Source organism: Hyla sarda, assembly GCF_029499605.1.
Source record: "Hyla sarda isolate aHylSar1 chromosome 1 unlocalized genomic scaffold, aHylSar1.hap1 SUPER_1_unloc_22, whole genome shotgun sequence".
Classification (NCBI taxonomy): domain Eukaryota; kingdom Metazoa; phylum Chordata; class Amphibia; order Anura; family Hylidae; genus Hyla; species Hyla sarda.
In genome coordinates this window covers 264,039-288,481 of record NW_026607584.1, presented here as the reverse complement: position 1 = coordinate 288,481, position 24,443 = coordinate 264,039, and the positions used below count along the sequence as shown (strand labels likewise).

General features: G+C 44.2%; 1 protein-coding gene and 1 pseudogene across 1 annotated transcript; both read left to right on the top strand.

Annotated features, from left to right (window-relative positions):
- Positions 1–323: 323 nt before the first annotated feature.
- LOC130298127 (oocyte zinc finger protein XlCOF7.1-like) lies at positions 324–18,607 on the top strand. Its single transcript, XM_056551026.1, has 5 exons — positions 324–432; positions 3,029–3,155; positions 3,239–3,303; positions 3,459–4,027; positions 18,421–18,607. Exons 1-4 carry the CDS (start codon positions 373–375, stop codon positions 3,843–3,845), a joined length of 639 nt encoding a protein of 212 aa, XP_056407001.1. The 5' UTR covers positions 324–372; the 3' UTR covers positions 3,846–4,027; positions 18,421–18,607.
- Positions 15,026–19,594, top strand: LOC130298119 (gastrula zinc finger protein XlCGF17.1-like; annotated as a pseudogene).
- The last annotated feature ends 4,849 nt before the right edge of the window (positions 19,595–24,443 follow it).

Genomic DNA, 24,443 nt, shown 5'->3' with positions numbered 1-24,443 from the left:
ACATGACCTCATTCTTATCTATGTAATAACAGATGGATATGACTGGAGAGGTGAGGGATTCTGGGAGTGATGTCACATGACCTCATTCTTATCTATGTAATAACAGATGGATATGACTGGAGAGGTGAGGGATTCTGGGAGTGATGTCACATGACCTCATTCTTATCTATGTAATAACAGATGGATATGACTGGAGAGGTGAGGGATTCTGGGAATGTATGTAGTGATATTAATGTGTCTCTCCATACACAGGATTACACAGTAGTGAAGAAGTCCTCTAGTGGGCGCTGTCGGGCCCCTGGGTGTGAAGGATGGGGAAGAACCCTGAGCCCAATACCGGGGCCCCCACCTCACTCCCTGATATATGAGGAAATGGATGAACAGAAGATTCTAGAACTCATCAAAAACATGATGGAGCTGCTGACCGGAGAGGTGACCCTGCTGGGACATTATACAGTAATGGAGGGGTCTGGTGATGACTGGAGAGGTGACCCTGCTGGGACATTATACAGTAATGGAGGGGTCTGGTGATGACTGGAGAGGTGACACTGCTGGGACATTATACAGTAATGGAGGGGTCTGGGGATGACTGGAGAGGTGACCCTGCTGGGACATTATACAGTAATGGAGGGGTCTGGTGATGACTGGAGAGGTGACACTGCTGGGACATTATACAGTAATGGAGGGGTCTGGTGATGATTGGAGAGGTGACACTGCTGGGACATTATACAGTAATGGAGGGGTCTGGTGATGACTGGAGAGGTGACACTGCTGGGACATTATACAGTAATGGAGGGGTCTGGTGATGACTGGAGAGGTGACACTGCTGGACATTATACATTAATGGAGGGGTCTGGTGATGACTGGAGAGGTGACACTGCTGGGACATTATACAGTAATCGAGAGGTCTGGTGATGACTGGAGAGGTGACACTGCTGGGACATTATACAATAATGGAGGGGTCTGGTGATGACTGGAGAGGTGACACTGCTGGGACATTATACAGTAATGGAGGGGTCTGGTGATGACTGGAGAGGTGACACTGTTGGGACATTATACAGTAATGGAGGAGTCTGGTGATGACTGGAGAGGTGACACTGCTGGGAATGCTGGGACATTATACAGTAATGGAGGGGTCTGGTGATGACTGGAGAGGTGACACTGCTGGGACATTATACAGTAATGGAGGGGTCTGGTGATGACTGGAGAGGTGACACTGCTGGGAATGCTGGGACATTATACAGTAATGGAGGGTCTGGTGATGACTGAAGAGGTGACACTGCTGGGAATTCTGGGACATTATACAGTAATGGAGGGGTCTGGTGATGACTGGAGAGGTGGCACTGCTGGGACATTATACAGTAATGGAGGGGTCTGGTGATGACTGGAGAGGTGACACTGCTGGGACATTATACAGTAATGGAGGGGTCTGGTGATGACTGGAGAGGTGACACTGCTGGGACATTATACAGTAATGGAGGGGTCTGGTGATGACTGGAGAGGTGACACTGTTGGGACATTATACAGTAATGGAGGAGTCTGGTGATGACTGGAGAGGTGACACTGCTGGGAATGCTGGGACATTATACAGTAATGGAGGGGTCTGGTGATGACTGGAGAGGTGACACTGCTGGGACATTATACAGTAATGGAGGGGTCTGGTGATGACTGGAGAGGTGACACTGCTGGGAATGCTGGGACATTATACAGTAATGGAGGGTCTGGTGATGACTGGAGAGGTGACACTGCTGGGAATTCTGGGACATTATACAGTAATGGAGGGGTCTGGTGATGACTGGAGAGGTGACACTGCTGGGACATTATACAGTAATGGAGGGATCTGGTGATGACTGGAGAGGTGACACTGCTGGGACATTATACAGTAATGGAGGGATCTGGTGATGACTGGAGAGGTGACACTGCTGGGACATTATACAGTAATGGAGGGATCTGGTGATGACTGGAGAGGTGACACTGCTGGGACATTATACAGTAATTGGGGGTCTGGTGATGACTGGAGAGGTGACACTGCTGGGACATTATACAGTAACGGAGGGGTCTGGTGATGACTGGAGAGGTGACCCTGCTGGGACATTATACAGTAATGGAGGGGTCTGGTGATGACTGGAGCGGTGACCCTGCTGGGACATTATACAGTAATGGAGGGGTCTGGTGATGACTGGAGAGGTGACACTGCTGGGAATGCTGGGACATTATACAGTAATGGAGGGGTCTGGTGATGACTGGAGAGGTGACACTGCTGGACATTATACAGTAATGGAGGGGTCTGGTGATGACTGGAGAGGTGACACTGCTGGGACATTATACAGTAATGGAGGGGTCTGGTGATGACTGGAGAGGTGACACTGCTGGGACATTATACAGTAATGGAGGGGTCTGGTGATGACTGGAGAGGTGACACTGCTGGGACATTATACAGTAATGGAGGGGTCTGGTGATGACTGGAGAGGTGACACTGCTGGGAATGCTGGGACATTATACTGTAATGGAGGGGTCTGGTGATGACTGGAGAGGTGACACTGCTGGGACATTATACAGTAATGGAGGGGTCTGGTGATGACTGGAGAGGTGACACTGCTGGGACATTATACAGTAATGGAGGGGTCTGGTGATGACTGGAGAGGTGACACTGCTGGGAATGCTGGGACATTATACTGTAATGGAGGGGTCTGGTCATGACTGGAGAGGTGACACTGCTGGGAATGCTGGGACATTATACAGTAATGGAGGGGTCTGGTGATGATTGGAGAGGTGACACTGCTGGGACATTATACAGTAATGGAGGGGTCTGGTGATGACTGGAGAGGTGACACTGCTGGGACATTATACAGTAATGGAGGGGTCTGGTGATGACTGGAGAGGTGACACTGCTGGGAATGCTGGGACATTATACAGTAATGGCGGGGTCTGGTGATGACTGGAGAGGTGACACTGCTGGGAATGCTGGGACATTATACAGTAACATCACTGGAGGGGTCGGGGTGATGACTGTATCATTATGTGTCAGGTTCCTATAAGGTGTCAGGACGTGGCGGTCTATTTCTCCATGGAGGAGTGGGAGTATGTAGAAGGACACAAGGATCAGTACAAGGATCAGGTCATGATGGAGGATCATCAGCCCCTCACATCAGCAGGTAATAGACATGACTATATACACACGTCCTCTCATTATTTGTATGTAAAGAATGAATTCAGTCTCTGTATGTGTTCCCTACAGTCAGATCCAGTAAGAGAACAGCACCAGAGAGGTGTCCCCGTCCTCTTCTTCCACAGGATGATCAGGTAGATGGAGATATTCCCTATGATCTGTAGAAGGGCTGTGAAGCTCTTGTGGTCAGTCCCCTCACCCTCCATGACTTCTCATCTATAACATCCCATGTGACTTCTCCTGCTGACTGATGACTTTTACTATATTTCTTCCACATCGTATGTATCAGGGTGAAGATCCAAACAATATTAATGCTCCAGAGACATATGTGAGCAGTGATGAGCAGTATAAGGAGGACATTCCTACAGGGAGAGATCTGATCTATATTAATGCTACAGACATAAAGGAAGAAGAAGAGACAGATGTGAGCTGTGATGAGCAGTATAAGGAGGACATTCCGACAGGAAAAGATCTGAACAATATTAATGCTACAGATAGGGAGGAAGAAGAAGAGACAGATGTGAGTGGTGATGAGCAGTATAAGGAGGACATTCCGACAGGAAAAGATTTGAACAATATTAATGCTACAGATAGGGAGGAAGAAGAAGAGACAGATGTGATTGGTGATGAGCAGTATAAGGAGGACATTCCTACAGAGAGAACTGATCTATATTAATGCTAAAGACATAAAGGAAGAAGAAGAGACAGATGTGAGCTGTGATGAGAAGTATAAGGAGGACATTCCGACAGGAAAAGATCTGAACAATATTAATGCTACAGATAGGGAAGAAGAAGAAGAGACAGATGTGAGCTGTGACGAGCAGTATAAGGAGGACATTCCTACAGGTAACCACTCAGGTGAGTATTAACAACTTAATATAGAGAAGAGTCACAGATTCTTCTGCTGTAATAATTGTGTAGAATTCTTTAATCTCTCTGTCCTTTCTCTTGCTGTATATTCTTCTATTCACCCAAAATGCAAACTAATGTGATTCTACAGCTGGAATATGGACAAGAAATATCCCAATGTGTACAAGGCCATCACGACCGCTCCCACTGAGGGGGCATGGTGTGACATCATGACCCCTGCAGCCCACACCCAGCGTTTGGAACTAAATGTTCTGACCGCTGGGGCAGTGAAGTACCCCTTTAATCTCCCTGTCCGTTCTCCCTCTGCGGCAGAGCAGCTCATGTCCATGTAACAGGGGACGAGAACTGTGGCCAAGAATTCAATAGAGTTGTGTATTCTAGCAGCAGAAGTGTGCTGGGATAAGGAAGCGCTGGTGGACACGTTCTCTCGTGGACTCTCCAATATTATACAAGATGAGATTGTGGTCAGAGATCTCGAGGAACTTTTGTCTTTCACCATCCTAATAGACACTAGGTTCCGAGAGAGAGATCACAATTTTGGAACCCTTTGAGGAGGCCATCTATCATGCCCTCCCTCACCTCCCGTGTCCCCCTCACCTCCCGTGTCTCCCTCACCTGCCATGTCTCCCTCACCTGCCGTGTCTTCCTCACCCCCCCATGTCTCCCTCCCTCACCTCCCATGCCCCCTCACCTCCCATGTGCCCCCTCACCTCCCATGTCTCCCCTCACCTCACATGCCCCCCTCACCTCCCATGCCCCCTCACCTCTCATGCCCCCCTCACCTCCCATGTCTCCCTCACCTCCCACGTCGCCCTCACCTCCCACGCCTCCCATGCCCCCCTCACCTCCCATGCCCCCCTCACCTCTCATGCCCCCCTCACCTCTCATGCCCCCCTCACCTCCCATGCCCCCCTCACCTCTCATGCCCCCCTCACCTCTCATGCCCCCCTCACCTCCCATGCCCCCCTCACCTCCCATGCCCCCCTCACCTCCCATGTCCCCCTCACCTCCCATGCCCCCCTCACCTCCCATGTCTCCCTCACCTCCCATGTCTCCCTCACCTCCCATGCCTCCATCGCCTCTTATGCCTCTCTCGATCATATAGTGATGGGATAATACTACCGTACTGTTACTGAATAAAACCCCTGTACACAGACCACAATCAACTTAACCTCTTAAGGACACAGGGTGTGTCCGCTCCCGTGCTGTAACACAGGGTCACGCGGGTTGGGCCCGGCACCTAGCAGGGACCGGTGGCTAATACCGGACATCACTGATCGCGGTGATGCCTGGTATTAATCCTTTAGATGCGGCGATTAAAGTTTATTGCCGCATCTAATATTTAAAAAAATGCTTCCCGGCAGCTCAGTCAGGTTGATCAGGGACACTGTGGTGAAACCATGGTGTCCCGATCAGCTGTGAGGACGTGGAGGGTCCCCACCTGCCTCCTCAGCGTCTGATCGTCGCTCTATTGCTCCATGCCTTAGATCCAGACAGGAGCAGTGGAGCGCCGATAACACTGATCAATGCTATGCTATGGCACAGAACAGTGTCTGCAATCAAAGCATTGTATGTAATAGTCTCCTATGGGGGCTATAAAAATATAGTTAATACATTTGATTTAACCTCTTCCCTAATAAAACTTTGAATCACCCCCCTTTTCCCATAAAAGAAATAAATAAAGAAAAATAAATATAAACATGTGCGTAAATGTCCGAACTATAAAAATATATCGTCAATGGCGAATAAGTAAAAAAAAAAAATTCCAAAGTCCAAAATAGCGTATTTTTGGTCACTTTTTATACCATAAAAAACTTTATAAAAAGGGATCAAAAAGTCAGATCAAAGCAAAAATAGTACCGATAAAAACTTCAGGTCACTACACTTATTCCCCGGTCCAACGCCATTACACGAGGATAGACTGGATCTTGGTCAACGCTGCAACAGTACCTCAGCTGGTCTTTTCCCGTCATGTCCACGTGTCGTGATCGGACCATGATGTGGTGCTGTCAGTTTTTAATTTTATGTCCTCTCTCACATTGCCATTTAGGTGGAGACTTAACGAGTCTTTACTGACTATGCCGAGAATAAAAACCCAACTGGAGGGTGATATAGCCTCCAACTTCTCTTTGAATAGTTCCCCACAATTGTCTCCACATTGGACATGGTTGGCTCACAAGGCCTACATCCGCGGACGCCTGATCTCTACGGCCTCGGGAATTAAGCGAGATAGGACTAGAGTCCAGGCGGCCTTGGAGGCCAAACTGTCTAGATTGGTTTTTGCCCATCAGCAGGATCCTACCCCCTTTCTTTATAAGTCTATTGCGGATACTAGATTGCAATTGGATGCCCTGCTCTCCACAAAAGTAGAGAAAGCCTTGAGGTGGACAGGCGCAACTTATTATAGGTTGGCGAATAAGCCTGACAGGCTGCTAGCGGCTATGCTCAAGAAAACTTCCTCGTTTAATCGGGTGCATAGCATTCAGTTGAAATCTGGCCTCCGCACTTCCCACCCTGACCGTATTTATGAGGCTTTTTCTTCCTTCTATACTCACCTCTACTTAGCCCCTCCTACTCCCTCTAATTATTCTGCTTCTTTAAATGCCTTTTTATCTCCATTGTCTCTTTCCTCTTTATCCGCTCTGGACCGGGAGGCCTTGAATGGTCCCATCACGGCGGAGGAGGTAGAACGGGCTATTGACCATCTCAAACTGGGCAAGTCTCCCAGCCCGGACGGATTTTATGCCTCTTACTTTAAAACCTTTTCCTCTGTTAATTCCTCATCTTGTCTCCAATTCTCTTTTGTCTGGCGCCAAACCTCCCCCTGAATTTCTTGATGCTCTGATCACTGTCTTACCTAAACCCTCTAAGGACCACTCTTTACCCTCTAAATACCGTCCTATCGCTCTTCTTAATGTCGATTCTAAACTACTTACTTCTATTCTTGCTTCTAGACTTAAATGGGCACTGTCATGAAAAATTATTTTTGATATGTTGAAGTACTCAAGTACTACAACATATCTCTAAAATACTTATATTAAAAAAAAATGCTTTAAAATTTTTTAAAAGCAATTTGAAATCCGGCCACTAGGGGTCACCCTCCTGCAAGGTACAGGGGGGGGGGGGTGTTTGGGTGTTACTCACCGAGCGGCAGGAAGAGGCTCCCCCGCACCTGTTTCTCCCGCATCGGCTCCCGACTTACTCCTTCCCCCATGAAGCTCCTGTCCTGGGTGCCTCCAGTTGTTTGACCACTACAACTCCCAGCATGCCCTGACAGCCAATAGATGTCAGGGCATGCTAGGAGTTGTAGTGGTGAAACAGCTGGAGGCACCCTGTTAGGAGAACTAAGGGCGGAAGTTGCCCCCCCCCCCCCCAGCAGGCATCAGTGACGTGGTGCCTGCTGGGGAAGTCTAAATGCCATTTTTAAAATAGTAAAAAAAATAAAATAAAGGCGGGGGGGTCTTAGGGATAGAAGAGCAATAGGCAGGGACAGAAAAAAAATAAACATGATGGTGGGAGCTACCCTTTAATTCCTTTCATCCCAGGCCGACAGGCACCATTCAGATATTACTAAAACTCCCATGCTTGCCCTAGAAAAGGCCTTTGATACGGTCTCGTGGCCGTACCTGTTTCAGGTATTATCAAAGTTTGGCATCTCCGGTCCCTTTGTTCGCACATTGCATAGCATTTAATTCCATTCCGACGGCCTACTTAAAGCTGCCTTCCACTTCACCCTCATCTATATCTATAGGGAGGGGAACGCGCCAGGGGTGCCCCCTCTCACCAGTGCTTTTTGCGCTTGTGATGGAACCCTTGGTTGCTATTAGAGATAATGTTAATATTATGGGCCTCATGGTGGGTTCGGCAGAATATAAAACTAGTCTTTTTGCAGATGACCTTTTACTGACGTTAACAAATCCTTTGGTTACTTTACCTAATTTAATCACGCTATTAGACAGATTTGCTGGGCTGTTGGGGTTGAAGGTGAATGTGGCTAAATCGGAGGTTATGTATTGCAATGTCCCGCCCATGACACGACAATTGATATCACTAAATTTGGGGTTTCACGACTCCTCACATGGCCTGTCCTATCTGGGTGTTAATCTTACTACATCCCTTAAAACTTTATATGCAGCGAACTATCCTCCTCTATTTTGCTCTATTGGAGCTGATCTGACAAGGTGGACAGGGCCTCATATCTCGTGGGTAGGCCGCATAAATGTATACAAAATGGTTATTCTTCCGCGTATCCTGTACCTGTTTCGCTCCCTCCCCATCCCGGTAGTGAAAAAAGATATATGCTCTCTTCAACACACTATTTCCCACTACATCTGGAATGGTAGACGGCCCCGCATGAATAAGACTGTTATGCATTACCATAAAAGGGTGGGTGGTCTATCGATTCCCAACCTAATGAAATATTACTACGCTGCTCAACTAGCCCAACTGGCTCTTTCATACGCCACACAGAGTGCCCCTAGATGGGTAGGGCTGGAAGAATCCCTTATCTCTCCTTACTCTTTCTCCACCTTGATGTGGTCCTCTTGTCCTGTCTCAGCTCTTCTCTCCTCTTTGGCGCAGATCACTCTATTTTCCCTGTCTCTTTGGCATCTGGTCCGCTTCAAGTTCTTCCTGCAGTCTCCTATACCTCCTCTCCTCCCCTTCCTTTCTAATCCTGCTTTTCAACCTGGCATTTCCACTGCTCCCTATTCGTGGTGGCGTTCTGCTAAACTGACTAAATTATCTGACCTGCTGGTGGGTAAACAATTGATTACCATGGCACAACTCTGCTCTATACATAAGCGGGGTCTGGGGAACATTTCCGTGCAATGCAAATCCTATCATACTACTCTTCGTTGGGTCCTAAGGGCTATAAGGTGAATCCTACATTCTATGAGTCGGCCTTGCTATATGGCCCTGCGTTACCAGGCTTGCTTTCCCGCATTTATGCCCATCTAAATGCCCCTCCCGCTGATACAAAACTACGCTTCATGGAAGCCTGGGAGCGTGACCTTCGTGTGACCATATCTTTGCCCCAATGGCATGCCTGTTGCACGGCTATTAGTAAGGGTAGCTGGCAGGTCTCCTTAATGGAGACGTCTATTAAAATTCGACACAGAGTCTATATGGTCCCCTCTAGGTTGCACACACTTTACCCGTCAGTGTCACCTCTTTGCTTCAGAGGATGTCAGATTACTGGTTCCATGCACCATATTTGGTGGAGTTGTCCTAAGGTGGCACAATTGTGGAGAAGGGTTCATACGGTATTGGTGGATTTATTTGGTGAACGCATACCCAGCTCTCCGTCCTTTTGTCTTTTAAGCAACAGGCCTAGTAGGATGCCATTCCGCACTTTTCGAATGGCTCAATTCATTCTTTTGGCTACCAGGATACATATAGCAGCCCAATAGAAGTCCCCGTTATTGTCATTTCAGAAGGTTATAGACAAGGTTAACTTTATTATGCTTTGTGAAAAACTGTCTGCCATTCGTGAGAATAGTGTGGAATATTTTGATAAACTATGGGAGGAATGGCAAGCCTCTTCTTATTGTCCACCTATGCAGAATTGCCTTTCTTTGTATTGAACTGGGGGGTGAGGAGTTCCTCCTCCTTTTTCTATGTGCTTGATGCGACCGTTTGGCGACGACCGATCCTGCTGTTAGCATGTACTTGTATTGTCCCCCATATGTGTAAGATGCTTTCCTTGTTTTCCTGCAAAGAGATGAGATGATAAAACCTCCATGTTATCTGTTTTACCTGTTATTATATGGTAACACGCCCGAAAGGGCATCATTACTATTTTACTTTTGTACTGCCATCATTAATCTTTTCAATAAAAGACTCTTGGTTTGAATGTTAAAAACTTCAGATGACGGCACCAAAAATTATCACTCATACCGCCCCGTACACGGAAAAAGAAAAAAGTTATAGGGTTCAGAAGATGACAATTTTAAACATAAATTTTCGTTCATGTAGTTATGATTCTTTTCCAGAAGTGCGACAAAATCCAACCTATATAAGTAGGGGATCATTTTAATCGTATGGACCTACAGAATAAGGTGTTATTTTTACAGAAAAATGTACTGCGTAGAAACGGAAGCCTCCAAAAGTTACAAAATGGCGTTTTTAAATTTTTTAAAAATTTTGTCCCACAAATATATTTTTATTCTTGGTTTCACTATAGATTTTTGGGTAAAATGATTGATGTAATTACAAAGTACAATTGGTGGCGCAAAAAAACAAGTTTCATATGGGTCTGTAGGTGCAAAATTGAAAGGGTCATAATTTTCTATTATAAAATCCTAATCATTCCAGTACTTATCAGCTGCTGTTTGCTCCACAGGAAGTTTTTGTTTTTGCACTTTTTTTTTCCTTCTAAAGATCATAATGCGTTCAATTTTGCACCTACAGACAAACATGAGGCTTGTTGTTTTTGTGTCACCAATCGTACTTTGTAATTACAGCAATTATTTTATAACATAATCTGCGGCGAAACAAAAAAAAATTGTTTGTGGGGTGAAATAAAATAAAAAATCGCTAATTTACCACGTTGTACGGCTTCCGTTTCTATGCAGTGCACTTTTCGGTAAAAATAACACCTTATCTTTATTTTGTAGGTCCACACGGTTACAAGGATACCCAATTTAAATAGGTTTTATTTTATTTTACTACTTTAAAAAATTCATGCACCAACATTAATATGTTTAAAATTCTCCTCTTCTGAGCTCCATAACTTTATTTATTTTCCGTATACGCGTCTGTATGAGGGTAATTTTTTGCGCCATGGTCTATAGTTTTTATCGGGACTATTTGTATTTTGATGGGACTTTTTTTTTATCACACTTCATTAATATTTTTATGGTATATAAAGGGACCACATGGGATTTTTTTTACTACATTTATTTAAAAAAAATGGAAATGGGGGGATTCAAACTTTTATTAGGGGAGGGGCTTATTCACATTTATTAACTTTCTTTTTTCTTTTTTATACTTTTTTTTAGCCTCCATAGGGGACTATTACCTGTAATCTTCTGATAGTATATACTGATCAGTGCTATGCCATAGTATTGATCATTGTTATCAGTGCTCTGCTGCTTCAGTCTTGGAGTAATAGAACACTGATCAGATGGCGAGGAGGCAGGTAAGGGCCCTCCCACCGTCCTCTCAGCTGATCGGGACATCAGGATTTTGTCGTGATAAAGGAATAAAAGGGATGAATAATTGCACCACATTATGACCACCACCATTACCACCATATAGTGACGGGATAATACTGCCATACTGATACTGAATAATACCTCTGTACACAGACTAATATCCCCCCATACAGTGCCCCCGGCTCTACACAGGCGCTGCAGACCATATAAGTGATTACAGTGCAGTTACATGTAGTGAATCACAGGGGGCGTCTTCCTGAAGTCGTTCTCTTTCCTTTTCGTCCCCACAGAATCTGCCAGAGAAACATGTTAGGCACCGCACGTTTCCAGCACATTTCCCAATTCTTTCCTCAGTGCCCTAAATAGTGTAGATAATGCCAGTATGAAGGCAGATATTGGCAGTAGGTAGATAACGTTGGTAGGTAGACGGTGTAGGTAGGTACTGGTGGTAAGTAGATAGATAATTTTACCACAAAAACAAAAAAAAATACACATTGGCCCTCATTTACTAACAGGATCCCGACACTTTTTTGTCAGGTTTTGCCCCAGAATTCTGTCTGCGCCAGAATTTGCGCTAGAATCTTGCGCACAACCCGACAAAATCAAAATCACTCAGAGGGAAAAAAACAAAAGAACAAAAGGGGCGTTTTTCCCGACAAAAGGGGCGTGTTCCCGCCAAAAACAGAAAAAACCCTCCGAGTGTGAAGAAAACTCACAGGAAAACCTACAGCTCAGAGAGTGAATCCTGCTACCCCAAGCATGGAACAGGGTCTGTTCCATGTTGGGGGTAGTAGTACAGGGGCTGAGGGATTGATCGTCCCGGGTCTCACTTCTGAGACCCGATCCGATCAGATGTTATTAAGCAGGGGAGCGGGCGGCATGTTCTGATCCCCTGCAATGTACAGTAAACTTTCATTTTAAATTTCCCACCAGAAGCCCTGAATGGCCGGGACCGAGGAGCCAATCAGGGCTCCCGGCAGAGTTTTACTATAGAAGCGCTGTGGTGGGCAAAGATGTATAGAATCACTGGGGGGGGAGGGGGGGGAGGGGGTATATATCTGGCCCCTCCAGCATTTCTATATATCTTTCCCCCTGCTCTATATCAAACTTAGTGCCCGCTGCGCTTGAATAAATGTACTGACCCCCAGCGCTATTATATATCTATACTGACCCCCGCTGCGCATATTTATATATATACTGACCCCCCCCCCAGTTGCGCATATTTATATATATACTGACCCCCCCCCCCAGTTGCGCATATTTATATACTGCCCCCCCCAAGCTGCGCATGTTAATCTTCATCTTCTCCCTCCCCTGGCTGCCAATGAATGAAAACTCTATTAGTGGGGGAGCAGAAGGCTGCATATCATGCTGTGGGGGTCAGACATATGGATATCTATCTGACCCTCACATCATACATATATAAATGCCGGCTCACCGCTATGAATGACAAGTAAGCTATTAGGACCGGCAGCGCGAGCCTCCCTGCACTGCTGTACTTGTCATTCATAGCGGTGAGCCGGCATTTGTATATGTATGATGTGAGGGTCAGACATATATCCATATGTCTGACCCCCACAGCATGATATGCAGCTGCTGCCCGCTATGAATGACAAACTCTTAGCAGCGTGAGCGGGCAGCAGCCTTCCGCTCTCTCGCTAATAGAGTTTTCATTCATTGGCAGCCAGGGGAGGGAGAGCATGAATATTAATATGCGCAGCTGGGGGGGGGGGGCAGTATATATATAAATATGCGCAGCGGGGGTCAGTATACAGTGGTCCCTCAAGTTACAATATTAATTGGTTCTGGGACGACCATTGTATGTTGAAACCATTGTATGTTGAGGCCAGAACTCTATGGAAACCTGGTAATTGGTTCTAAAGGCACCAAAATGTCATCCAAAAATAGGAAAAAGTGAGGATTAAAGAAAAATAAGTAGATAACAGATATAGATAAAGCAAATTCTTCCATATAAAAGTAATAAAGATCTGCTGGGAACTGTAATCACTGTCTTTGTCAGTGTTTCCCAAGCAGGGAGCCTCCAGCTGTTGCAGAACTACAACTCCCAGCATGCCCGGACAGCCAAAGGCTGTCCTGGCATGCTTGGAGTTGTAGTTTTGCAACAGCTGGGGCTCCCTGCTTGGGAAACACTGGCCTATGTAGAGGACAGGAGCTTCTTCAGGGTCCTGTACAGTACATGCAATGTCCTAAAAAAGTAATATGGAGCCGCCCCCACCTGGTGTCCAAAGGAGCAGCTAACCCTGGTACAGGTAAAGAGTACAGAACATGTAATACCTTTCTTTACTGTAGGGGGCACTACCAGACACCAGTCAGTGCATACACTTCAGTAATACAGGTAAAGAGTACAGAACATGTAATACCTCCCTGTACTGTAGGGGGCGCTACCAGACACCAGTCAGTGCATACACTTCAGTAATACAGGTAAAGAGTACAGAACATGTAATACCTCCCTGTACTGTAGGGGGCGCTACCAGACACCAGTCAGTGCATACACTTCAGTAATACAGGGGTTTTACCAGTGAGACCCGGTGCGATCAATCCCTCAGCCCCTCTACTACTACCCCCAACATGGAACAGACCCTGTTCCATGATGGGGGTAGTAGTAAAAGCACTAATGTAGTCAGAATTTGCAGAGACTTTTTTTCTGTCGCACAGAATACATTTTGTGCTACAGAAAAAAACCTGCGACAGAAAGAAAGGGAAATTGGGCGACAGATTAGTAAATAGCATCAGAAAAAAAAGGAGTAAAGGACTTGCAAAGACACAAACCGACACTCCACTCTTAGTAAATGAGGGACAATGTGTGGCTTCCATTCTTATGCAGTGCACTTTTCGCTACCAATGACCCGCCTTCTTTATTGTGTCCAAACAATGACATCGATACCCAATATATATATAGGTTTTGTATTATTGTATTATATTATTATTGTATTATATTGTATTATAACTTTTTGTAATTTTTTGGTAATATTTCTGCCCCCATAACACTTTATTTTCCTGTATGAGGGATCGTTTTTATTTGCACCGTGATTTGTAGTTTTTGTATAGATTGTTCTTTTGTTTCGCTTTTTATACTTTTTTTTTCTATTTTTTACATTTGCGCCATTCACTGTGTGGTTTAATTAACAACATTATCTTATAATAGTTCAGATATTTACACCAAATATGTTTATTTTTGTTTACATTATTTTATTCCAAAAATGGGAAAAGGAAGGGGGGTGTAATCAAACTTTTATTAGGGGAGGGGCTTTTTCACATTTATTTCAATTTTTTTAATTTTTTTTATTTACTATTTTTTTTATGCTATAAATCAGTGATCCAAAACCTAAGGCTCTCTGCCTGTTGCAAAACTACAACTCCCAGCATGTTGCACTTTATAGTAGTATAGAACATGGTACAATATGCTGGGAGTTGTACCATGTTTCGGGTCGGCTGCAAAGCCAGAGGCTGTGTCAAGGAATGCTGGGAGTTGAAGTTTTTAACTACATCACACAGCATGCTCTGATACAGTCTATCAGTTGCGTACCGGGGGGGAGGGGGAGGGGTGGGTGCCACTCACAAGGGGGGTGCCATCCCTGCCATGCGTCCCACCGTCGGTGTCACTCACTGTGAAATACTGTTATACCCACCCAATTGTGCCCCCCCTGCTGGACTCCGAAGGGGTTAATTTGTGCCTGGAGTCAATTTGTCACTGATACGTGACGCCGAGGGGGCGTGGGTGGAATGTGTCGGACAGCGGAGCTGCCCTGACGTCTATTACGTCAGCTGTCAGGACTGGTCCCAGGCATACCAGTTCAGTGAAGCGTGTATGAGGAACGAGCAGGACGATCAGGAACAGCAGGGGTGAGTGGTGCACCCTGCTGGGAGAGCTATGGAGGGGGGGGGGTGGGGGGATGGAGAGGAGAGGGGAGGGGGGAGAAGAGAGGAGAGGGGGTGGTGTGGTGTTATTATTGTTGTTTGAGAGACTGACATGAGGCAGATATGTGGCACAGTAATGTGGGAGTTGGGGTGGGGGGATGATGAGGCTGAACCCCCATTACTGTGTATCATGTCTTCATCATCCCCCAACCCCCCCATTACTGTGCATAATGTCTGCATCAACACCCCCCCAACCATCCCATTACTATTCCTTCCTCATGTCTGCATCATCACCCCCCCAACCATCCCATTACTGTTCCTTCCTCATGTCTACATCATCACCCCCCCAACCATCCCATTACTGTTCCTTCCTCATGTCTACATCATCACCCCCCAACCATCCCATTACTGTTCCTTCCTCATGTCTGCATCAACACCCCCCCAACCATCCCATTACTGTTCCTTCCTCATGTCTGCATCAACACCCCCCCCAACCATCCCATTACTGTTCCTTCCTCATGTCTGCATCAACACCCCCCCAACCATCCCATTACTGTTCCTTCCTCATGTCTGCATCAACACCCCCCAACCATCCCATTACTGTTCCTTCCTCATGTCTGCATCAACACGCCCCCCCAACCATCCCATTACTGTTCCTTCCTCATGTCTGCATCAACACCCCCCCCAACCATCCCATTACTGTTCCTTCCTCATGTCTGCATCATCACCCCCCCAACCATCCCATTACTGTTCCTTCCTCATGTCTGCATCAACACGCCCCCAACCATCCCATTACTGTTCCTTCCTCATGTCTGCATCAACACGCCCCCCCCAACCATCCCATTACTGTTCCTTCCTCATGTCTGCATCAACAACCCCCCAACCATCCCATTACTGTTCCTTCCTCATGTCTGCATCAGCACCCCCTAAACCATCCCATTACTATTCCTTCCTCATGTCTGCATCAACACCCCCCCAACCATCCCATTACTGTTCCTTCCTCATGTCTGCATCAACAACCCCCCAACCATCCCATTACTGTTCCTTCCTCATGTCTTGCATGAACACCCCCCCAACCATCCCATTACTGTTCCTTCCTCATGTCTGCATCAACCCCCCCCCCCCAACCATTCCATTACTGTTCCTTCCTCATGTCTGCATCATCACTGTTTTATGGGCTACCTGTCCAAATGTTGCAAAACTACAACAGCCATCTACATTAGCTGTCTGGGCAGGCTGGGATTTGTAGTTTTGCAACATCTGGAGGTCCACAGTTTGGACATCACTACATATGTGTTAGTATTATATTCATAGGGTACAGTGTGTGGTAGTATTATATTCATAGGGTACAGTGTGTGGTAGTATTATATTTATAGGGTACAGTGTGTGGTATTATATTCATAGGGTACAGTGTGTGGTATTATATTCAGAGGGTACAGTGTGTGGTAGTACATTCAGAGGGTACAGTGTGTCGTAGTATTTATGGGGTACAGTGTGTGTGGTAATATATTCAGAGGGTACAGTATGTGGTAGTATATTCAGAGGGTACAGTGTGTGGTAGTATTATATTTATAAGGTACAGTGTGTGGTAGTTTTATATTCCGAGGTTATAGTGTGTGGTATTATATTCAGAGGGAACAGTGTGTGGTATTATTATATTCAGAGGGTACAGTGTGTGGTAGTATATTCAGAGGGTACAGTGTGTGGTAGTATTATATTTATAGGGTACAATGTGTGATAATATTATTTTTATAGGGTACAGTGTGTGGTATTATATTCAGAGGGTACAGTGTGTGGTAGTATATTCAGAGGGTACAATGTGGTAGTATTATATTTATAAGGTACAGTGTGTTGTAGTATTAAATTTATAGGGTACAGTGTGTGGTAGTATTATATTCAGAGGGTACAGTGTGTGGTAGTATATTCAGAGGGTACAGTGTGTGGTAGTATTATATTTATAAGGTACTGTGTGTGGTAGTATTAGATTTATAGGGTACAGTGTGTGCCAATATTATATTTATAGGGTACAGTGTGTGCTAATATTATATTTATAGGGTACAATGTGTGGTAGTATTGTATTTATAGGGTACAGTGTGTGGTAGTATTATATTCAGAGGGTACAGTGTGTGGTAGTATATTCAGAGGGTACAGTGTGTGGTAGTATTATATTTATAAGGTACAGTGTGTGGTATTATATTCAGAGGGTACAGTGTGTGGTAGTATATTCAGAGGGTACAGCGTGTGGTAGTATTAGATTTATAGGGTACAGTGTGTGGTATTATATTCAGAGGGTACAAAGTGTGGTAGGATATTCAGAGGGTACAGTGTATGGTAGTATTATATTTCTACGGTACAATGTGTGGTATTATATTCATGGGGTACAGTGTGTGGTAGTATATTCAGAGGGTACAGTGTGTGGTAGTATTATATTTATAGGGTACAGTGTGTGGTATTATTATATTTATAGGGTACAGTGTGTGGTAGTATATTCATAGGGTACAGTATGTGGTAGTATTATATTTATAGGGTACAGTGTGTGCCAGTATTATATTTATAGGGTACAGTGTGTGGTAGTATTATATTTATAGGGTACAGTGTGTGGTATTATTATATTCATAGGTTACAGTGTGTGGTAGTATTATGTTAAAAGGGGACCGTGTATGGTAGTGTTATATTCAGAGAGCACAGTGTGTGGCAGTATTATATTCAGAGAGAGCGTCTGGCAGGGTTATAATAATAATTGTTTTCATATAGAGGATCAGAATGCGCTGAAGGAGGAGGTGTAATTAAGGGGGAGGGGGGGTGTAATTTGAGGAGGGGGGGAGGGAGGTGTAATTAGAGGGGGGGTGCCAAACAAAGGGTCCGCCCCGAGTGCCAAATGCTCTAGGTACGCCCCTGCAGCCTATGGCTCTGCAGCTGACCAACCCAAAACTACATCACCCACCATGCCCTGATACAGCCTATGGCTCTGCAGCTAACCTAACCCAAAACTACTCCCAGCATGTTTCACCATATACTAGTATAGTAAAAGTAATTGTGCAACATGCTGGTAGTCGCATTTTTGGGTCTGCTGCAGAGGTATAGGCTGTATGAGGGCATGCACGGTGGTGTAGTTGGTTGGTTAAGGGGTTACAAAGTAGTAAGGCGTAACAAAAACTATGCAAACTGAGTATCCTTGTGATTGTATTCACCTGAGAAATAATCGTACCGCACAGTGAATGAAGGATTGGCGCCGCAAAAAATGTTATGGCAAAATAAAGAGTTTTGGCTCTCAGAGGAAAGCTTAAATTTCCTGTGTTGTTAAAGGGTTAATACTGATAATAAAATCTGTGTTATTCTCTGCAGATTCTTGTACCAGGAGATCAGAGGAGAATCTTATATCTTAAGATTATAAAGCAGATGATGATATCACACAAGATACATATGAAGAACATTCCATTATCCCAGATACACCCTCAGCCCTTCACAGCCAAGATCTGTCATCTCATCCTTATATACAGGTCCTGTCTTCTCATTCATCACAGAAAAGTCACAGAAGGAATGTTGGACATCAACAAGCTCACACAGGAAAGAAACACTATTCATGCTCAGAATGTGGGAAATGTTTTCCTTTTAAATCAGGTCTTGTTATACATCAAAGAACTCACACAGGAGAGAAGCCATTTCCATGTTCAGAATGTGGAAAATGTTTTACTCAAAAATCATATCTTGTTGAACATCAGAGAACTCACACAGGAGAGAAGCCATTTCCATGTTCAGAATGTGGAAAATGTTATACTCAAAAATCATATCTTGTTGAACATCAGAGAACTCACACAGGAGAGAAGCCATTTCTATGTTCAGAATGTGGAAAATGTTTTACTCAAAAATCATATCTTGTTGAACATCAGAGAACTCACACAGGAGAGAAGCCATTTCCATGTTCACAATGTGGAAAATGCTTTACTTGTAAATCAAACTTGTTAGACATCAGAGAAGTCACACTGGAGAGAAGCCATTTCCATGTTCAGAATGTGGAAAATGTTTTACTGCGAAATCAAGTCTTGTTAATCATCAAAGAACTCACACAGGAGAGAAGCCATTTTCATGTTCAGAATGTGGAAAGTGTTTTTCTAAGAGATCAAGTCTTGTTTATCATCAAAAAACTCACACAGGGGAGAAGCCATTTTTATGTTCAGAATGTGGAAAGTGTTTTATTGAGAAATCAATTCTTGTTCATCATCAAAAAACTCACACAGGGGAGAAGCCATTTCCATGTTTAGAATGTGGAAAATGTTTTACTATTAAATAGAGTCTTGTTTATCATCAAAGAACTCACACAGGAGAGAAGCCATTTTCATGTTCAGAATGTGGAAAATGTTTTACTCATAAATCAGATCTTGTTAAACATGAAAGAACTCACACAGGACAGAAGCCATTTTCATGCTCAGAATGTGTGAAATGTTTTACTGAGAGAAAAACACTTAAAAGACATATAAGAATTCACACAGGAGAGAAGCCAATTCAGAGCAATACATGATGCAGATATCACATCTTTATATTAACCATGTACATAGGATATCTGACATTTATATATATATCATATACTGCAGGGGTCTCAAACTGGCGGCCCTCCAGATGTTGCAAAACTTCAACTCCCAGCATGCCTGTGAGGGAAGTCAGCTTGTTATATGTTTTTATATAACCTTTTATAATAATCCTTTATATGATTATACGCCATTTTGTATATCATCAGCCATGTTGTCTATAGTCCACCATCTTGTCTATGTTCCTTCATTATGAACTGAGTGTGAACTTTACCAGAATTATAACCAGGAAACTTGTAAACAAGAACCACAACTGCTGAGCGTACAGAAAACTCCAAGGCTACTGAGTCTGAAGACGTTCACACTTCCCGTCCTTCCTACTTAGAGATAAGACGCCTGTTTGTAACCAGGTATCATTGGGGAGTTTGCCGTCCTTTCATCTTTGCCTATAAGAATTCTGCTGTATGTAGTAAACGTCAGAAGACGCTGTATACAGATCCCAGTCTGTGTCATTTCTTCCAATATATCAGGCCTGATTGATAAAACATTTCCAATTTGGCCTCGAACAGCAAATGTACCTGAAGGAATTGGTTAAATTCCGTAACATGGCCGACAACGGTTATCTGCAGCCAACGGCTGTCTGGGCATGTCCTGGCATGCTGGGAGTTATACAACATCTGGAGGGCCACCAGTTTGAGACCCCTGATATACTGCATCTCCAAACTTGTTACCAATTGTTAATAAAAGTTTTCTTATATTATTTATTATTCTTATATTCATCTCCGCACACTGGACTTATAATAAATGTAATATTGTCCCTGACGTTGTATATAGGGAATGTAACGCGTCAGGTTCTTAAATCTTAATATTTAACCCTTCAGGACCCCCCCCCTAAAAAAAAAAATCCAGCTGACCCCCTAATAGGTCCTCAAGGGTCCGCATTTGGCCCCCTTTATTTTTTTCTTATAATGGTGTGTGATTTCTAATCACACACCGTTATATATAAGTTACACCAAACAAATTAACTACATACTTCCCTGATAAGGCCTCTGGGGGTATTTTTTTCTCTGGGTCATAGGTCACTGAGTCACTATCATCGGGGACTTTTTTATGTTGCCTCAAATGCGCAGCGTTCTCTCTCCACATGAGCGGCGCATTTGAGGCAACAGGTTAGGGACGGCCACACACGTCACATTCCCAGAATGATGATTCAGAGCATAGGGTTTGGGGCGGGCATATTTTTTAGTTTTGGCTATGCTCTGGGTCATCATTCTGGGAACATAACAACCTATTTGTAATTTTACGTCCCACTGTACCCCATTTTAGTAACTCAGTGTACCCCATGTAATGTTCCCTGAGGGGGGGGGTCCCACTCTTCTGGCTCCATAGGCAGCTATGTAAATACTCGAGGCCCCTGACTGCGCTCCTGCTCCTCCAAGACCTGGTGTGCACCCGCAGAGCTGTTTATGTCCTAATATGAGGTATTTTCTTACTCCAAAGAAATGTATGTACAAATGTACAGTGACATTTTATCCTATTACCATCTTAGTGTAAAAAATCTAATTTTTCCTTTTCACATCCCATTATAATGAACATTTATCAAACACCTGTGTGGTGTTAAAGCTCACTGTACCCCTTGTTACATTCCTTGAGGGGGTTTAGTTTCCAGAATAGTATGCCATGTTTTTATTTTATTTTTTTTGCTGTTCTGGCACCATAGGGACTTCCTAAATTCGACATGCCCCCCAAAAACCATTTCAGCGATATCTGCTTTCCAAAAGCCAAATGTGACTCCTTCTCTTCTGAGCATTGTAGTGCGCCCGCAGAGAACTTTTTTTTTTTATTCTTTTTTTTTCTCTTTTCTTTTTGTATATTCATAAACATATTGGCATAGAATTGTAGGATTATACATTTACAAATTTGGGCAACAAAAGTTTAAAGAAAAAGAAAGAAGAGAACGGGAAAAAGCAAGAAAGGGAAGGGGAGAGAGAAAGAGGAAGAAGAAGAAAAAAAAGGGGGGGGGAGGAGACGGAGTTATTAAGATCTAAATTCAAGCCATTTTGCCCATATAGAAGTAAATCTTGACAATTGGTTATTAGCAGAAGCAATGGATTTTTCCATACTATAATGATAGTGGATTTTATTGATAATATACTGAAGGTCAGGTGTTTCTACGCTTTTCTATTTTAGTGCCACTGCCGCTCTGGCAGCTGTGAGAAAATGTCCCACTATAACCGCATCTGCATAACGGACCTCCTCGAGGCCCAGGTTCAGTAATGCCACTTCTGGGCCCCAAGGGGGAGTGTAGCCTATAATTGTACGCAGAGTAGAGTACACTTTACACCAAAAGGGTTGTATCTCTCTACAATCCCACCATACGTGAATCATATTGCCTTCTCCTTCATTGCAGCGCCAGCATTTGTTAAATTGGCCTGGGAACATTTGTGCCAGTTTATACGGTGTTAAATACCATCTATATAGAATTTTTCGAGCTATTTCTAAATGAGATATATTATGGGAGATCTTAATATTCAGACTTAATATTCTGCCCACAGAGAACTTGACATCTACACATGGAGTATTTCCATACTCAGAAGAGAAGGGGTTACAAATTTTGGGGGGCATTTTCTCCTATTACCCCTTGTAAAAATTAAAAATTTGGGGAAAAACCAGCATTTTAGTGAAAAGAAATTCCTAAATGTGACATGCCCCCCAAAAACCATTTCAGAAAAACACTCTCCAAAATCCCATTGTCGCTCCTTCCCTTCTGAGCCTTGTAGTGCACCCACAGAGGACTTGACATACACAAATGAGGTATTTCCTTACTCGAGAGAAATTGGGTTACAAATTTTGGGGGATTTCTCTCCTTTTACCCCTTGTAAAAATTCAAAAACTTGGTCTACAAGAACATGTGAGTGTAAAAAATGAAGATTTTGAATTTTCTCCTTCACTTTGCTGCTATTCCTGTGAAACACCTAAAGGGTTAACACACTTACAGAATGCCATTTTGAATACTTTGAGGAGTGCAGTTTTTATAATGGGGGTCATTTATGGGGTATTTGTAATATCAAAACTGAACTGGTCCCTGAAAAATTCTAATTTTGAAAATGTTGTGAAAAATTGGAAAATTGCTGCTATACTTTGAAGCCCTCTGATGACTTCCAAAAGTAAAAACATGTCAACTTTATGATGGAAACATATAGTAAACATATTGTATATGTGAATCAATATATAATTTATTTGAAATATCCATTTTCCTTATAAGCAGAATCAGAATGAAAAGTAAAAGCATCCCAGTTATTAATACTTAGTGACAGTGGTCAGATGTGCAAAAAATGCTCCCGTCCTTAAGGTCAAAATGGTCTGAGTCCTTAAGGGGTTATAATGCATCAGCTGGGGACTCTATATGACAATATGACGGTGAGCCACCTCAGTGGATTCCTCCTTGTCTACAGTCAAATGGTGTGGTGGAAATGTCCAACCTAGACACTGTGTATCCTCATCTCTGTCTTTGTCCCCCTCCTACTGCTATGCAGAAGGATAGCACTAGCCACAAGGAGAGACAAGCTTTAGAGTGTGTTGCCAAGGTGGTGGAGGTGGAATCTGTGGCCGAGCTTAGAACTCGCAGGACTGGTGGTGGTTGGTGTGATGAGGATAATTTAAGGTGTCATAATGGCTATGCTGAGGGCAAGCAAGGAGCCCAAGAAGTTTATGAAGAAAGGAGTAGTTTGGATGAAGAGGAGTTTGTTTTTGAGGATATTGTGTGGGAGAAGACATGGGAACCAGTTGAGGAGGAGTTGACGTGTTCAGAGCAGGATGGTTGTGGCAGTATCAGCGAAGAGAAGCATAGCCAAAGTAGGTGGTAAAAACTGTGAAATGTAACAGATGTAGGGCTGCTGTTCTGATGAGCTCAGGTGACAAAGACGCTGCTGCATGTGTAGGTTCTATAAAACACCTTCCAGAGGAGGAGCACAGTCAGGTGGAGCAGTCACTGCCCGGTATTCTTTTCTACCTTACCAGATGCAGATAACATGGTACTATGTCATCTGTACATACAGAGAGTAAGCCGTGGCCAGGGTCCGAGTGTAAGAACTACGTCTCTATGTAACCATATGGAGTGTCACCACATGGGACAGTCAAGACTGTATAAGTTGGAGAATCTATGTCCTCCAGACAACAGTATTTACCCTGTTGTACTGCGCCTTAATTCGCACCTGGTCAAGCTGTTGGTAGGTGTTCCCGCACCATCTTGTTGACTCCACGGCCTTCAGGCTTCTGTGAGCAGAACAATGCATGCTACCGTAGATACATGGAGTAGTAGCTATGGCCAGTGCCAATACATGGCCCAATGGTTCAACATCCTGCAGAATGAGGCTTCACTGTAACAAGGCCATGTAATTTTGGTGACACCACCACAGTTGCACCAATCAGGTTGAACTGCTTACACCACCCGCCTATCCTCCCCCTCATGCGGGTCCTCCTCTTCCACAAACATCTTGCATCACCCCACAGGGAAGAGCGTATCTTATCCCCCTCCCTCCTTTCATCACTGCATAATCAAGCGCTGCCATGTTGTGTTACATCTGCTGAGCCTGGGAAACACACAGGAAGTTTTATCACACTGGCTTTTTGGTCGTGATCTGACATTAAGAAACGTGGTCGCTGATAACAGCACAAACATCATCAAGGCGCTGCGTCTAGGTGGTATGACTAACTATCCCTGTTTGGCACAAGTGCTAAATCTTGTCGTGAAGTCTTTCTTGAAACTTTGTGGCAGAAAGTGTGCATTCAGTTCAGCCATTCCTATGCTCTTAACCCCTTAAGGACGCAGGGTGTACCCGT